This window comes from Bison bison, unplaced genomic scaffold (assembly GCF_000754665.1).
Source record: "Bison bison bison isolate TAMUID 2011002044 unplaced genomic scaffold, Bison_UMD1.0 scf7180017864215, whole genome shotgun sequence".
Taxonomy (NCBI): Eukaryota; Metazoa; Chordata; class Mammalia; order Artiodactyla; family Bovidae; genus Bison; species Bison bison.
Window position 1 is genome coordinate 10776685 of NW_011494787.1, and position 18079 is coordinate 10794763.

General features: G+C 37.7%; 1 protein-coding gene across 3 annotated transcripts in view; it reads right to left on the reverse strand.

Annotated features, from left to right (window-relative positions):
• Positions 1-18079, reverse strand: part of GSK3B (glycogen synthase kinase 3 beta) — a 215995-nt gene that overhangs the window by 9056 nt on the left and 188860 nt on the right. For 2 of the 3 annotated variants that reach the window (XM_010845384.1, XM_010845383.1), the window contains one exon: positions 7873-7971. In XM_010845384.1, coding sequence (XP_010843686.1) covers positions 7873-7971 — 99 coding nt within the window. Of the gene's footprint in view, positions 1-2884; positions 2935-7872; positions 7972-18079 lie in introns of all 3 variants that reach the window. The other variant, XM_010845385.1, reaches the window with a different exon arrangement.

An 18079-nucleotide genomic window follows, 5' to 3' on the forward strand; every position in this document is an offset into this window, starting at 1 on the left:
CGACAGAGGATGAGATGGCTGGATGGCATCACCAACTCGATGGACGTGAGTTTGAGTGAACTCCGGGAGTTGGTGATGGACAGAGAGGCCTGGCGTGCTACAATTCATGGGGAAGCAAAGAGTCGGATACGACTGAGCGACTGAACTGATAAGGTACTAATCTGAGATGTTCCCATTCAAGCCTGTTCCAAGTGGAAATGCCTCTACTTAAAACTAGGTCTCACATTAGTGTTATTAACTGACACATGAACAAGCAACACTGTTACTCACAAAGAAAGGTATATCCCAATGTTACATTTAAACTAAAATCATACTCAGTTCAGTTCAGTCGCTCAGTCATGTCCGACTCTTTGAGACCCCATGAATCGCAGCATGCAAGGCCTCCATGTCCATCACCAACTCCTGGAGTTCACTCAGACTCACGTCCATCGAGTCGGTGATGCTATCCAGCCATCTTATCCTCTGTCGTCCCCTTCTCCTCTTGCCCCCAATCCCTCCCAGCATCAGAGTCTTTTCCAATGAGTCAACTCTTCGCATGAGGTGGCCAAAGTACTGGAGTTTCAGCTTTAGCATCATTCCTTCCAAAGAAATCCCAGGGCTGATCTCCTTCAGAATGGACCGGCTGGATCTCCTTGCAGTCCAAGGGACTCTCAAGAGTCTTCTCCAACACCGCAGTTCAAAAGCATACTGTACACTAACGAAATCAAACTATCAGCAGTAAGGAAAAGGATTTGACTTTTGTTTTTTTCTCTTTATAATGTCTACCATTATTTTGATAATTTTGTGTGTATCATAATGAGGGAGCGCTTCTCAGCAAAATACCAGCACCTCTCTTGTCAAAAGGAAAAGGTGTGGCACAAGATACCATGGTGGATTCAGTCATTTAAAAAACAGGACCGAAATTCAGGAACCAATGAGGCAATCAATTCAACAGCTAACCTGGAGGGCTTATCAACAGTACTGATTATACTTGGTCAGCTGGCAGCAGAGAGATCTTAACTGCTGTGTGTGCAGAGGCAGAACACATTTTAATTAAGAGGCTTGGTTGTTCAAGGTAAAAAACTGAAAGCCATGGAGACAAAGGATGTGTTTTCTATCTTTTAAGTTAAAAAACTTAGTTGAGGAACAAAGAATAAGAAAAGGCATATGAATATAAACAGGTGACTTCAAGTAAGGAACTGAGGAACACTGCAAGAATACCCAGAAGAATGTCTGATAAGATATTCACCAACTCATTCAAGAAGCTTTTACAATACTTTTGGAGGAAGGAGGAAAAAGCCAGGTAAAATTTTTGACTTAATAGGAAACAACATGTTTTAAATTAAAATAAGCAGTTTCCTAGAAGTGATACTTAGTACTGCTGTGGTGAAAAAATACCAAGATGGTATGACTCTAGGTATCTATATGCAAACTCAGTAAGTGAACTTGAAATCCTAACAGAGGGTAGACACAGTCTCAGATACAGTCTCATTGGTGTCAGTGACATATGGATGGAAGTCTATACTTCAAAACTTCAAACACAGAGCCAACAGGAGGAAATGGGCATAGAACTGTCCCTAACAAAGATACCCCACCTTCTTCATCTACTAAGTTGGTAATGCATAAAAACACAAAACACAGATGTGCTCATGTACACTCTGTCCTCCCACCTCCCCCACCCTGCCCCCACCACTCTGGGCCGGCTAGTGCTGAAGTAATGGAGAAATGAAAAAATATGTGCATGACCAGTATAAAATGGGACAAGCTTTTTGGACAACAGTTTGACAGTATGTATTAAAAATTTTAAACTTCCTTACACCTTTTGACTCAGGAATTCCTCCAAAAACTGGGGCACAACTCAAATGTCCAATAAGGAATTAGTTAAATAAATTATGGTATAGGCTTAGAATACTAGCTGAATACTATAAAGTCATGTATCACCTTCCTCCATATACCATAAGCCCATAAAAAAAAAAAAGCCAGTCTCTCTGTCCACTCATAACTAGACTAACATATACAATATAGTGTTACCTTTGATTTTCTTTGGAATTGAGAATATGGAGAGTCTTATTTTCTAAAATAACTAGATATTATGTTTTTTTCCCATACATAACTAGATACTATGTTTTTAACAGAGAAAAATCCTTACATTCGGATTAAGATAAAGTGAAAATAGACAGGAAGAGTTACGAAGACCGTACCTGAGGGTGTGCACTGTGGGTTCTACAACTAGACAGGATGCAGCTTTCCCAGTGCACACTATAAAAGTGCCACAGGCCAGCGACACTTGGGAGGGGATGAAGGGAGGGGACTGTCACTTTAGAAAAGTAAGTATTCAATACACTGACTTAATGTAACATTTTATTTGTCAAATTCAGTGGAGACAAACAATGGGAGAAATTATTCTGGGTTTAATTCTGTCCAGCTAGGAAAAAACTGGCTGGTGATGGAGAAGGTGACAAGGTGACAGGAATTCTGTGGTAAAAATAACTAATTGAAAAAGGGACCACTAGCCCTGGCTAAATCTGAACCATGACTTTAGCAAAATGCATTTCAAAAAGTTCAGGGAACAAATAAGTATGATTTTGTAGTTAGAATTTTCAAAAGGGGCTAATACCTGACAGGAAATAGAAAATTATAAAAATCAAAATTCTGACCAACCAAATAACTGCATATACTCTCTGCAAAGTAAAAGGACCAAAGAACCCAAATAAAAGGGTTTTTCTTGATGAGCTCATAATTTAAAAAGTAGGGCACACATCCCAGGAAGAATAGAAAAATTAAAATGTGAACCTGTCAGAACAAGCCAAATTCAGTTTAAATGAGGTTAACAGCAAAAGGTTTTCAAAGCAAGACCAAGAAAAGTTAAGCCCCCTGACCAGGTAAAAAGACAGAGAAGACAGACCTTGTCCAACTCTTATCATGATTCCCTTTTCTGTTAGAAGGGTTTTCAACCTGGAAAGGATATAACAAAAATCCTAATAAACAAAATGCAGCCCAAGGAAGGTGAGGGAAATCTATACATTTTAAATGTCTTTAAACCCAGAATCTATAGTTTAAAAACACATTCTAAAACAAATTACAGAAATTCAATTTACAAATATTTAAGCACTAGAAACTCCCTTTAAGCTTTCAACAAAATTTTTTCATTTCCATCTTCGACATACTTTCTTTCTTGATGGAAAAAATCTGAAAGTTTTCCTGACAAAAGCAAAGTATTTTTACTAATTTTCATAACATTATATAAATGAATATTTTACGGTTGGTCTCTAGTTAAGCAAACAACAAGAAGGATAATTTAGAGTTATTTACAGAGCATTAGAAGAATAATCCCTAGTAAGCCTCGTCTAGTCCCATTTAACTTATTTTATCACTAACCTTGGTAAAGGCAAAAAAAAAATCTAGTAGGCTCTACCTTGTCCTCTTTGATATATTTTATTAGTTGCTTAGAGACAGGCCAAAAATTGTTATGTTTATAAAATGTGCAGATGACAAATAACTATATAGAAAAACATTCTGATATTTTAGAACATACTCAGGATTAGGATTTAAAATTCTCATTAGTATGGAGAAGATGCTGGCCATAGCCATTATTAAAATCTGAAGGACTTTTGCAAATAAGAATTGGGTTGGTTTTCTATAACCCCAGAGTAGGATCATTGAGTGGAAGAGATATGTATAAGGGAATAAATTTCTAACAAAGTGATATAAAGATCGAATGTGCTACAGAATATTCTAGTTTCTGAATATATACAAGTATGGGACACTAGCTTTCAGTAGATAATAAGGAGGGTGAAATGAAGTCAGTGGTTTTCAAATTTCTTTTAATAGCAGAACCATTGCACTGGAAGAAACCTTAACCAGAGGACTAATACGAAACAGAGAGAAAATTGCTTTAGCTGAAATTCCCAACTACATCTTACACTTAATTCATCTGGCACTGGATCAGATGATCTCTAAAGTAATTCATAGATGATCAGTAAAACTATAATTCCTGAAGATTTACTACTCTACAGGGTACAGATGAATGGTCTCCCAAATGGAATGAATGGGAGGATCTGTTGGGGGTGTGGAGAAAAATCAGATAGATACAAACACTGAAATAGGAAATTACACTTTATGGTCTGAGAACAGTGTGTACACTTTTCAGAAGTTTCTCCTGTCAGTCAGAGCCATAGTCAGATATAATGCCCCCAGGAACTGACGTGTTTTAAAAATGATTTAAACAATGAAAGTTTTTGAGAAAAAAAACAACCTCCATAATCCACTGATTAACCACAACTGTTTTAATATTTGTACATTTCTATCTAGTCCTATCCACATGCAAATACACATTTAAGTCCAGTTACCAGCATGGTACGTAGGATTTTAAAATTTTCTCCACATAATTTAAGATACTTCCACAAATCTAAGTTTATTAATAACTGTCTTTTATAGTTACATAAAAATGGAGATTTCATAATGTCCTGAATCATTTTCCTACTGCTGGCCACTCAGGTCATATTGGCTCTCCTTTTTGTTATTATATAACTTGCTGTTTACTCACGAAGTCTGACTCTTGCAACCCCAGCAGTGTATGTACCATGTTGGTAACTGACTAAATGTATATTTGCATGTGGACAGGACTGGATAGATCTAACTACTCTTATTTAGTTAGAGGTATATATTGCAATTCATTCACCCAAACGTGAATTATTGTGGTGCTGTAGCTAGGGTGGGTGATTAGAAATTCTAATTTTGAAAATTCTAAATTAGAAAAACTTCCAGGTTCAGATTTTCAAGGTCAGAGGCTTTGGAGTTTAATATTTTACTTCTTCATACCTTGGAGCAGACCTGGAAATGCTTTGTCATGTTGGCAGGCATTCACTTCCTCCCTGCTTGGGTGGAGATGGGATGTCCATTTATTCAGGTGAAGAGAGTCATATATTCTTTTGTTATAAAGGGATGGATGTCAACCCTGTCTTTCATATGGCTGGTTTTTAACATTCATGAATCTGTCCTTACTTGGCAATAACAATAAAATGGTGTAGCAGTTTCCTTTCACTGAAGGCCCACCACCATGTGACCAGGCAAAGTGTGAAGCAGTTTGTACAGTTTATATCGTACTTCTCATAACTCTATGTGGTGGGTATTTACTATTCCTATTGTATGGATAAAGAAATTGATGCTGAGAGAGACAGCAAACAACATGTATATTTTAAGATCTTACTAAAGAATGTAACTTATACTACCAAATACTTATTTAAAATATGTATACATGCACATACATATGTATTTACTTAAATCTGGGCCATTAAGGCCATTCAGTCAATCCCTTCATCTAGATGAGCATTTCCTAAGATAAGTTAGGTGACATTACTTGGCTCCCATAACTTTGGCCCCAAATAAAACTGTTTTGCTTTAACCATATTGTAGTGTTGTGCCTTTAGCTCATACTGAGGGGCATTTAAAAAAGTTTCCAAATGGAGTCATCATTACATTTTTGAAATGGTGACAAGAGTTTCATTTACTCTCTCTTGTGTGTGCACATGCTCAGTCGTGTCCAATTCTCTGAGACTCCGTGAACTATAGCCCACCAAGCTGTTCTAGCCATGGAAATTTCCAGGCAAGAATACTGGAGTGGGTTGCCATTTCCTCTTCCAGGGGACCTTCCTGACCCAGGGATCAAACTTATACCTCTTTCGTCTCCTGCACTGGCAGGTGGATTCTTTACTACTAGCTTATAGTACCAAATTTGCAGCCCTAAAGGAGAACTACTTCTCAAACAGCAGGGTCAGAAATACTGTGCTTCTCCTAAGCTACCAGTGTGCTTTTTATCTAATGAAATATATGGGAAATTTTAAACAGGTATCACTTTTTTATTTAGCCACTAGGAAGCTTAGTGAAATATCTGAAATCCTTCCTGGAATTAAGATACACAAGGCATGCATTTCTTTAAATTAATTTTGGCTCTGCTTTTAGTCTACTATTCCTATAAAATTCCTCATATCCTGATCTACTTCAACTTTAAAGTAAACTGTCAGGATCAAAGCCCAATGCCATTTTCCATATTTATGTTGAAATCTGATTTCAACAGCTATAAAAATGTATATACAGCAGTAAAATTATTTTTTGATGACTGCTGTAACTTGTATCAAAGCAACATCAAAATCAGGTTATACTAGGCTCTTTACCAGGCAGACAATTTGCCCCAAATCTTAGTTGTAATCATTTACTAGTATTTCACATTAAGAAAATCATTTAAAATTACCCAAAACTTACCAATCATAATTCTTATTGTATTCATAGTCTAAAACAATTCCTATAAACTAGCTCAACAAGTAAATGTGCTAGTTTGGGATTAGAGCCTATTCAATGTTTTAAAGAATCAACACAATCTAACCTAGGCCAGTGATTTAAGTTAATTAATAGCTCATTGAAGCAATTCTGTCTTCCTTCTAAATACAGGTCATAGTTAAAAGCAAAATAAAAAAATTCTATTTTTTCACTTAAAAACTTAAAAGCACATTTCAGTATATATTTGATTTGTACCATATTACTTGAGGAGAGCATTGCTACTCATTTTATAGACTGAGAAAATGAACAGGACATTACTAAAACTAATGAAGTTCAAATGACTTTCTCAAGGTATCATGTGCTGATGAAACTAGAACTAGAAAAGAGACCTTTTTTTCCTAGACTTTTTCTGGAATGAAGATAGGCCACAGATTAGAATGAAATGTTGTCAATCTTTATTAGCAACATTCAAAAGATTAAGACTGGAAAGGAACAAACAACTCTGTCAGACAATAGGAGGTAGATTTTGACCTCACTGTTGAATGCTAAGAACTAGTAAAAGTGAAGTCGCTCAGTCATGTCCGACTCTTTGCGACCCCATGAACTGTAGCCCACCAGACTCCTCCATCCATGGAATTTTCTAGGCAAGAGTACTGGAGTGGGTTGCCATTTCCTTCTCCAGGGGATCTTCCTAACCCAGGGATTGAACCTGGGTCTCCCGCATTGCTGGTAGATGCTTTACCGTCTGAGCCACCAGGGAATCCCTAGGAAGTAGTAATGCAAGGTTTTATTTCCTGGAGCATAAATGCCCTAGAGCAAACATTAATCTGATCCAACTAGGTTCAATGCAACAGATGATTAAGTAAAAGTGGAGTCAGCTCCTGACATCTGCATGTTGGATGCTATGGGGTGAATCCAATTGTGCTACCTATTTTTAACTTCATTTTAGCTATCCTTTGGAGGACCTTCAGTTCACTCAAGGGTTGAGTATTTTCAGAATACTGAAATGTGAGTAATTCTAATTAAATTAGGTCCCAACATGAACCAGCTCCAGGACCAGTAGTATACCTGAGCTCTAACCTGGGAGATCATTTGGGTATTTTTTGGGGACAGGGGGTAGACAAGATTTAGTCATATTCTGATCTAAGTCTTAGCTAAATGAATTTGCATTGCAGTTTCAGCCCTTTAAATGATTAAATTATACCAATCTACATTCAACTTCTTGAACATTTGCCTCTCCAGTATATTAATATAATTACATTCAGGGCAATGGAATTAAAGTGAATTATCTTCAATAAGATTACGTTTCTGAAGGCCATTTTCTGCTATAAGCATCTCACTTAATATATTAATCAAGAAATTATACAGAAAGTATGACTTTTAAAATAAAGTGACATCACTTAAATAATAAGATATTTATACCTTACATATAAAGCATTTATGGGGGTCCTTTCATGCTTTTTGGAAATTAAAGCAACACTTGATTCACATTTAATCATTTGGCTATGCTATGTTTTTGATAGCTGGAAGGTACTAAACATTCACATTCAACAAATGATATAAAATGGAGACAAAAACCAAATCATGTGTTTTTAGAAGAGACTTCTGCGTTCTCACCTGAGGCTGCTGTGGTATTTGAAGGAGTTGAAGCAGCTGCTTGAATCCGAGCATGAGGAGGAATAAGGATGGTAGCTAGAGGTGGATTACTTGACAGTTCTAGAGAAAAGGTAAGATACATGTGTTAGAGTCCATTCTTAACTCTGTTGTTAAACTATTTTATTGGTATCACTAAACAGAAGACATGGCATTACAACACTGGTTTAACAGAAAAAAAAAGACACGATAAACCTACATCAGAAACTAAATCATGAGCTAGTAATTGACCTATAGAGAAAGGCTAGCAATACGTTGTGATAGATAACAAAAGCACTATCTGCTAAAAAATTCGAGGGTCTTTGAGAACTAAAGATAGGCTGGGAAAAGGTACCGGACAAATGTTTGAGGATAAGCGTATTAATAAGATATATTTCCATCATTCATTAACTTATATATACTAGGTTTCCCCTTGCTACTCTGACAATATTTGACTGCAGGGGTTGACAGTGGTAGGGTCACAGAAAAGAAAATATAACTACAGTCTGTACGTTGGCATGCACAGACCAACTTACTTGATGGCAGGTACGATTTATCTAAACAGTAGTGGAAACAGGATTTAAGAAACATGTTAATTCTCATTGCTTTTACTGAAAACAAAAATGTCTACTGAATGCTATTTTGCTTTTTAACTTAGTAAGACTGTTACTTTTTAAAAGTTTAAAGTAGGCTTTTATCCGCATGTGGAAGTCTCTGTCAACTGTATACAAACTGGCTTTCTTTAAAGAATCAAGAGCTGTATATGAGTCTTGAGAAATAATTTTAAGATGATATTTGATCTAATAATGTAAACAGTTACTGAGACGTGGTGGTGAGCTTGTACATAAAAGCATCTGGTGTTAATTTCAGGTAATATGACTGTTCTTCCAGTCTGCCTAGGATAACCCTGGTTTGTTCTGGCATTTAACTAGTGAGTGCTCATTTCTACTCTAGTAAGTGCTGTTATAAACAATTCTACCTATTATTCTAATAATTTAAAGGAATAATTATACAACCATACTAGTTACAGGAAGGTGTTATCCTTGAACTACAAGTAATATTTACAACATGAACTAAAAAATGTTAAGAAAGTGTTTTCTTTAAAGCAAAATTCATGTAATATAGAATTAATCATTTTAAAGTATATAATTTTGTGGCCAACCAGTCCATCCTAGGGCTTCCCTGGTGGCTCAGACGGTAAAGCATTTGTCTGCAATGCAGGAGACCCGGGTTCGATCCCTGGGTTGGGAAGATCCCCTGGAGAAGGAAATGGCAGCCCACTCCAGTATTCTTGCCTGGAAAATCCCATGGACGGTGGAGCCTGGTAGGCTACTGTCCACGGGGTCGCAAAGAGTCAGACACGACTGAACAAAGGGAAGATCAAAAGGAAGGAAGAGTCCATCCTAAAGGAGATCAGTTCTGGATGTTCATTGGAAGGACTGATGTTGAAACTGAAACTCCAATACTTTGGCCACCTGATGCGAAGAGCTGACTCACTGGAAAAGACCCTGATGCTGGGAAAGATTGAGGGCAGGAGGAAAAGGGGACGACAGAGGATGAGATGGTTGGATGGCATCACCTACTCAATGGACATGGGTCTGGGTGGACTCCGGGAGTTGGTGATGGACAGGGAGTCCTGGCGTGCTGCGGTTCATGAGGTTGCAAAGAGTCGGACACGACTGAGTGACTGAACTGAACTGAGTTTTGTGGCATTCAGTACATTCACAATGTTGTACAACCATCACCTCTACCTAGTTTCAAAAAAATTTTCATCACCCTACAGGAAAACCTTTAAGCAATTAGTCACCATTCATCCCTCCCGCCAGCACCTAACAAGGGAAATATTATTTTAATGCAGAACTTTAAATATGTTCTGGTACAAAGTCTCTGGAAATATTGACTTATTCAACTTGGTGCCTAAATATCTAAATTTTGTACTAAATCTGATACTCAGATTCTGGTAAAAAGAAGCAACATGCTGATGTCAAGATATACAGAAAATGAATGGCAGGAAAAGCTCGAAATTGAGAGAAGACTATTCATTATCTTTTCCCCTTCAAAGAGAAGACTTAGGTCATCTCATCAAATAATAACCTTCCCTGAGTTGGAAAACCACTGCCTTAATGATCAGGTTTGAAGAAATGCTGTTTTCTCATAATCACCTATAGTAGCTATTTCAGTTCTCACTGAGATACAGAAAGAAGCTATGTAGTTTTACTTAAATCAGTCCAATTTCAATGCAATCTCACACCTACAAGAACAGGAGAATCCCTGATAATTGTCGAGGCTGATGACTTTACAGTTCTAGGAACAGAAATTAATGTAAGATGTGGTAATTATTCTTCAGTAATCTAAAAGACAGTCAGACTTACCATCCCAATTAAGACTAAAATTTCCTAAAATAGCTTCTTTAAAATCCACTCATCCATATACCCACCCACACCCTCATCCAACTAACAATACTGAGCATGTTAGGTCCCGGATAGACAGATAAAAAGATAGCTGTCTCTGTTTATTCAACAGAAATAGAAAAATGGAACGACAATTATACAAATAAGCTGGCAAGAAAGGTACTGAATCAATTCAAGACAGGTGCACTTTTAAATTAAGAGATCTCTATGACCAGGTACCCAACATCTAAAAGAAAATCCAGGGACTTCCCTGGTGGTCCAGTTGCTAAGACTTCATGCTCCCAATGCAGGGGGCACAGGTTTATCCCTGGTCATCAGGGAATTAGATCCCACATGCCACAACTAAGACTTCACATGCCGCAAGTAAAGATTCCACGTGTCGCAAAGAAGACCGAAAATCCTGTGTGCCACAACTAAGACACAGCACAGCCAAGTAACAAACAGAAACATTTTTTTAAATAAGAAACCATATTATCTTCATTTAAATATTTTTAAAAAGCATACACAGCCTTTTAATTATAGTCCTGTTTTTGACTTTGGGGCACAGATGCTGTGAGGCTATTTTCTTCCTTTTGTAAAAGTATTTATTTACTTTTAATTGGAGGATAGTCACGTTACAATATTGTGTTGCTTTCTGCCATATATCAATATGAATCAGCCAGAGGCATATGTATGTCCCTCCACTCAAGCAAAACATTTGAAAAAAAGTAAATGCAAAAAAGGAAAAGATGACTGGATATTTTAAGAGCTACAGTTGAGATCATCTTTAAAATAAATTGAATATAAGTGGTTTGTGGTCACATACTGCCCACTTTCTCCCATTCACTCACTTATTTACCAAATCACCTATTCTTGTGTATATGCACATCCAATTGAGGGCCATGGTGGTTTTGTATCTAATTCTGGGTAAGGGTGTATACATGTGTGTATGTGTACACACATACATGTGCAAGGCTTCAGAAAAACAATCTTCTTTTTCTCTAGATAATATAGGAAACAAGGAAGCCCATAATATTACAGTGGGGCTAGCCATGGAGAAGAGGTGGGAAGAATGAGACTGTGTTATCCCAGAGACATGGATCAAAACAAAATGGAAACAGGTTCCAGAAGGTTTTAGAAAACTTAATGTATGATAAGGATTTCTTCAACCAATTAAAGATGTCATAAAACTACTCATTAAAAAAATCACATAGTTTATCAGTACACATTATGAATGCTTTGATGGTGAATTAATCATTATACAGTCCACCATCAAAACACAATGCACAATTTGAGCAAGAACAAAATGAATTTAGAGATAGCTATCAATAAGCCAACCAAGATAAGTATCAACTGACCAAAAAGATAACCAAACTCATTTAACTAAAATTTGCTGCACAGTTTATATTAAAAACTGTAGAAGAAAAATTCCCATGAAAAGACCACCATTAAGTTAAGCAATCTTTTTAAATGTTAAAAACAACAAAACCTAAATCTAGTTGCTGGCAAAACCTCAAGTTTTCCTTAAAGTTTCTCTTCATCTAAATGTAAGATTCCCAAATTTATTGATAAGGGCATGTTTTTTATTTTTAAATTTTTTGGGGTGAGGGGTAGGAGTAGGTGTAGGAAGAGGTATATATATATGTTCAAACTGTGTTGAATGAAAACTGAGGATAAATTTGAGAACAGTAATCAATGTAGAAACCAGAAGGAAGAAATCAACCCTTTAGTAACTAAACCTAATCTTATGGTAATAATAAAATACCAGGCATAAGGTAGAAGGGCACCTTCTTTCTTTGTTAACTTTGAAAGGGCTCAACCTGCAAACCCCCAGAAAGAGTCACTAAGATAGGCACATTTTCTTTTTCTTCTACAAAGAATTTGAGGTCTTCATGTGTGTATGAGGTCTCTTAAGTATAAATGAAAATGGCCAGTGGTTGTCTATATAGTCAAAACTGCTATTTTTCTTCCTATTCACAAAAAGCTTTAAATGATTTAACAATGGCATGCACATTTTATTTGTGTACTTTTCTGAGGGGTAATTCAAATGTAGGATGGTACACTTTGATCTTACACATACTGAATTCTACTGTTGCTTATCTGAATATATACTGTTTAGATGAACAAGTAACTCCATCACAACTACTTCTCTCCTAACAATTTCAAAGTGCCCAGGAAATCTCTTAGGTTTCTGTCGTTGACGACATACTCCACACTCACTCAGAAAAGTAAACACTAAACTAAACAGAAGATCAGACAAATAGTCAACAAACTGCAAAGCCTGCTCCTGCTGCTTGATAATACTGGCAATGTTTCATGAGCGGACTACATGATAGCTGTATAATCCCATGACTACTTTGCCTTGGAACTGCCCAAGAGGGAGGGTCACAATTTATACTAGTCATCCAAAAATGTGTGAATATATTTTGTACTCAATTTATAGTAATGATACACTTAGAAGTTATCTAGCAAAATGTTAGTATTTTTAAAGTCCTGGTGATTGAAAAGAATAAGCTTTAGTAACCTGAAAATGTTATACTCAGAACTCCATTCTTTTTTTTTTCTATTTAATTAGAGGATAATTGCTTTACAAGGCTGGGTTGGTTTCTGCTGTACAACAATGTAAAGAAGCCATGTATATATAGATCCCTTCCCTCCTGAGCCTCCTCCTTCACATCCCACCCCTCTAGGTTGTCCCAGAGCATCGAGTTGAGCTCCCTGTGTTACACAGCAGCTTCCCACTAGCTCTTTCACACATGGTCATGTATATATGTCAATGCTTCTCTCTAGAGAATGGACCCGTGGGCACAGTGGGGGAAGGAGAAGGTGGGACAAATTGAAAGAGTAGCAGAACTCCATTCTTGATGAAATGTAATAAATGTAGCATTACTGTAAGTTGTTTTATCCAACTAAAAATAACCTTTTTGAGCATTTAATAATAACAGGTACTGCTAATATGTTGAAATCTATAGGAGTCATTTTTTTTTGTATCCATTTATACCATGATTTTACATATCACATGCTTCCAAGCTCTGTGTTTTTAGCTTTATTTCTCATTTTTTCCTTTGTCTTTCTGGAGTCAATTCATTTTTATAATCAGAATTCTGGAATGTACTTAAATATCCTTTAATCCAACTACCTCATTTTTGTTAAATCAGGAAACTCAGAAATAGTGCATGGCCAAGGTCTGCACCTAGTTAGAGAGACTATGAAGGAGACTTTAGGTCTGACTTACTCTATACGCAATACTGCATCTTTTTATTATTGCATCTTTATTGCCTTGGCTATAAACCACATACCACTAATATTCTGGTCTTCCTGGAAGTGTATCTGTCCAAACTACACACAGAACTTTAAGTCAAGATATTAGTCTTTCACCGTCTGTTCCTATACCATTCCACATTGTCTCTAGTAGTACAGTTAAGGCAGCAGAACCACTCAAACCTCTGGGAAAGAGAAAACAATTCTTACAAATAGTTTGATAATTTAGATCCTAAAATTCTGAGTACAGTCAACATTATGCATCAGTAATACTCTGGCTACCTGAACTAAAACTAACTTGCCCACCTTTAGCAGCACTCATGAATTTCCTAAGCATCCCCTGCAGTGTATTTCCTTGGTTTAGTTTTCAATAACCTAGAAGAGTATAGCTTACCTAGAAATTTTACTCTTCTAAATTGACTCTTACTCTAAATTTTACTCTTCTCTTCTTTAGCTGCTGCTAAGTCACTTCAGTCGTGTCCGACTCTGTGTGACCACATAGACGGCAGCCCACCAGGCTCCCCTGTCCCTGGAATTCTCCAGGCAAGAACACTGGAGTGGGTTGCCATTTCCATCTCCAATGCATGAAAGTGAAAAGTGAAAGTGAAGTTGATCAGTCCTGTCAGACTCTTAGCGACCCCATGGACTGCAGCCTTACCAGGCTCCTCCGTCCGTGGGATTTTCCAGGCAAGAGTATTGGAGTGGGGTGCCACTGCCTTCTCCACTTCTTTAGCTATAAAGTATCAAAGAATAATTCTGACACCAATTCCTCTGATAAGTATAAACAGCTCAATCTCTTCTGTAACAGAATATCCACTTATTTCTGAAGTCCATTTATAAAGATCTTTTATAGATATTTTTCATCCAAAAGAACACAACAGAGAAACAGGGATAGTCACATTAAAAGTCTATAGTTTATTTACTTTTAAAAAGGGACTTCCCTGGTGGTGCAGTGAATAAGAATCCATCTGCCAATGTGCCAGTGCAGGCAACACAGGTTCAATTCCTGGTCCGGGAAGATCCTACATGTCGTGTAGCAACTAAGCCTTTGTGCTACAATTACTGAGCCTATGAGATTTAACTACTGAGCCCACGCCCCACAACAAAAGAAGTCACCACAAGAGAAGCCTGCACACTGCAGTGAAGAGTAGCCCCTGCTTGCCGTAACTAGAGAAAAGCCTGTGTGCAGCGATGATGATCCAGCACAACCAAAAAATTAAAAATAAATATTTTTTTAAAAATGAAAAAAATTTTTTAAAAAGGAGGGGCATTGTAAGTTAGAGCGGTGCATGAGTTTCTGTTTAGGATTTGATTTATTTGTTGTTGTTTAGTCTAAGTTAAGTTTAGTCTAAGTCTAAGTGGTCAACGCATCTGTGACCCAATGGACTATAGTCGGCCAGGCTCCTCTGTCCATGGGATTTTCCAGGCAAGAATTACTGGAGTGGATTGCCATTTCCTTCTCCAGGGGATCTTCCTGTCCCAGGAATCGAACCCATGTCTCCTGCATTGGCATGTGGATTCTCTACCACTGGACCACCAAGGTAGTCCCATTTGATTCATATCCTACATATTAATATAAATCAAGAGCCCCTATCTTATGTAGACTTATTCTTGCTTTTATAAATTATAATGAATCTAACCCCCAAAAGCCCCTAACTCAAGGTAAGAATATCAGAAGACATTTTACAATCTCAAGGTGGTTGAAATACTATATCCACTTTAGATGCGGCTGAGGATAAGGTCAGAGAAGGCAATGGCACCCCACTCCAGTACTCTTGCCTGGAAAATCCCATGGACGGAGGAGCCTGGTAGGCTGCAGTCCACGGGGTCTCGAAGGGTCGGACACAACTGAGTGACTTCACTTTCACTTTTCACTTTCCTTCATTGGAGAAGGAAATGGCAACCTACTCCAGTGTTCTTGCCTGGAGAATCCCAGGGACGGCAGAACCTGGTGGGCTGCTGTCTATGGGGTCTCACAGAGTCGGACACGACTCAAGTGACTTAGCAGCAAAGGATAAGGTAAGCTAGAAGAAAATACCCAGGATATAGAAAAGCTGATAAGCAGGTGGGCTGATGGTATTTCTGAGTATCTCTATTTCATAACAGAAAAACTGATTTAAAAATCATTGCCTTAAAGATATGGAGCCTCCAAATCATTATCAATAACGAGTTACAATAGATTTTATAAGCAAGTAATCTACTGCTTTCAAATGAAGAAGTGCATCACTCTGGTAAGCTGGCCTCTGTAACACTTGCTTATGTTGCCACCTCTAACATTCCTCAGTCCTCTGCTTTCATCACTTCCTTTAACACAATCCTACACTCATCTAAGAAATCTTTCTTTGATCCTTTCCCCATTTCCTTCTGTTTTCTGTCACTCTTCCTTTACTGTCCTTTTTTTACTTGTTCTGGAACCCGTCTGCTATCTCATCATTGCTTTCCTCATGTCTGGACACTCCTATTCCTGTATTCAAAGACATCTGCAGCCTGCCTGAGTTTCATGTTGCTTTCTAGATATTCAAAATATCCTGTTTTAACTTGCATTTAAGCAGCTGCCCCTTCTTATGTCCTAACCAATAAGCCACTATTCCTCCTGCATCCCCACAAATCTACCATCCCCTCAGATAATCCAGCTAATTGGTAGAGTGGTAGATTCTTCAAACTAAGTCACACTAATGTAGTTGATAATCTTTACTTATATCTGCCCAACACCCATCCTATGACATGACCTTGGGGGGGAGCAGGGAGACAATGCTCTACTGGGTAAAAATCTCATAAAAATTGGATAGAAAATTTGAATTGAGGATGTCTGTGGTGGGATTAGTTGGAAACTCATCTTTAAACACACAAAATCACCTATCTCCCTATATATTTCAGCCTTGGAATAGTAAAGAATTGGTAAAGAAAATTGATTTCTGTTGGGATTTCCTGATTCTATTTGCTTCCTAAGGTCTGACTCAGTCATGTCCAGCCTTTGAGATCCAATGACTGAGGGAAAGTAAGAGAATGGTTACTTTATGGTATGCTGAAGGTCTGTGCTGGCCTCAAGTCCTAGAAGTAGATAACACTGTCAGTCAGGAGATCCTAGTACACTGAAGCCCTAGTTCTAGAAAAAAGAGAGGTGTAATAGTTTACGAGTTATAGATCCAGAAGGTCAGAAAGATCTCCAAGTTTTTTTGTCCAGTATCTGTTCACCTCTCTTCTCCCTCTAGTTGATTATAGAAACACTTGTTTGATTATATGAAAGTAATATTAATTACTGCTTATGGCTATTTACTTATGGCACAGTAACAAACATCAAATTGTAGTTAGCTATAAGCTTGACTATATTTTGGGGCTTCCCTTGTAGCTCAGTTGGTGAAGAATCTGCCTGTAATGCAGACCTGGGTTCGATTCCTGGGTCACGAAGATCCCCTGGAGAAGGAAACGGCAACCCACTCCAGTATTCTTGCCTGGAGAATTCCATGGACAGAGGAGCCTGGCAGGCTACAGTCCACGAACTCACAAGAGTCGGACATGACTTAGTGACCAAACCACTACCAACTTACTATATTTTACCCAAGTGTTTGATCTTTGTAGTTCTGTTCATATGGTAGGTTTGCTTTACTAATTAAAACAACAGTTCCAACAAGAAAAAGGAAAATTAGAAATGCCCATTAAGTACTGGCTGAATGAGTTAATAAATACTGTGTATATTTAAAGTGGGTATCAACTGCTCAAACATTGAGCAACTAGTATATGTAGATCAGGGACTACCTTTAGTTCATCTGGGGAAAGTAGTACAGACTTCACTGAAAATTTGCTGAGGATAAAGAAGGGTTTTATTCCACCTACAGCAGGATACTCACTGATGACACCCACCATCCCTCTATTCTCTCTAGCTATACAACTAACTGGAAAGTTAGTTCTCTTTCTTTAACCTCTTATTCTGATCATCTATTAATTGTTATTAATTAGTATGTGCTTTAAAGTTACAAGTATTTGTGAGTATGTAGATAAATGGGAACCCTTGTAACATTGAATGTTACAAGGAATGTAAAATGTGCAAGTCATTATGCAAAATGGTTTGGCAGTTTCTCAAGAAATTAAATACAGAATTACCATATGATTCAGTCAGTCAGTCAGTTCAGTCGCTCAGTCGTGTCCAACTCTTGGCGACCCCATGAATCACAGCACGCCAGGCCTCCCTGTCCATCACCAATTCCCGGAGTTCACTCAGACTCACGTCCATCGAGTCAGTGATGCAATATCCCCCAACTGGAAACGCGTATTCAAATGAATTCATACTTGTACACAACAGTCATAGCAGAACTATTCACAATAGTTGGAAGGCAGTGACAAACCAAATGTCAATCAACAGATGAATGGATAACCAAAATGTGGCATATTCCTATGCTATGGACTGAATGTCTGTGTCCCCCTAAACTTCATATGCTGAAGCCCTAAATCCCCAATGTGACGGTATTTGGAGGTGGAACCTTTGGGAGGAAATTAGGTCATGAATAGGATTAGTAAGAAGAGACACAAAAGAGGTGATCTCT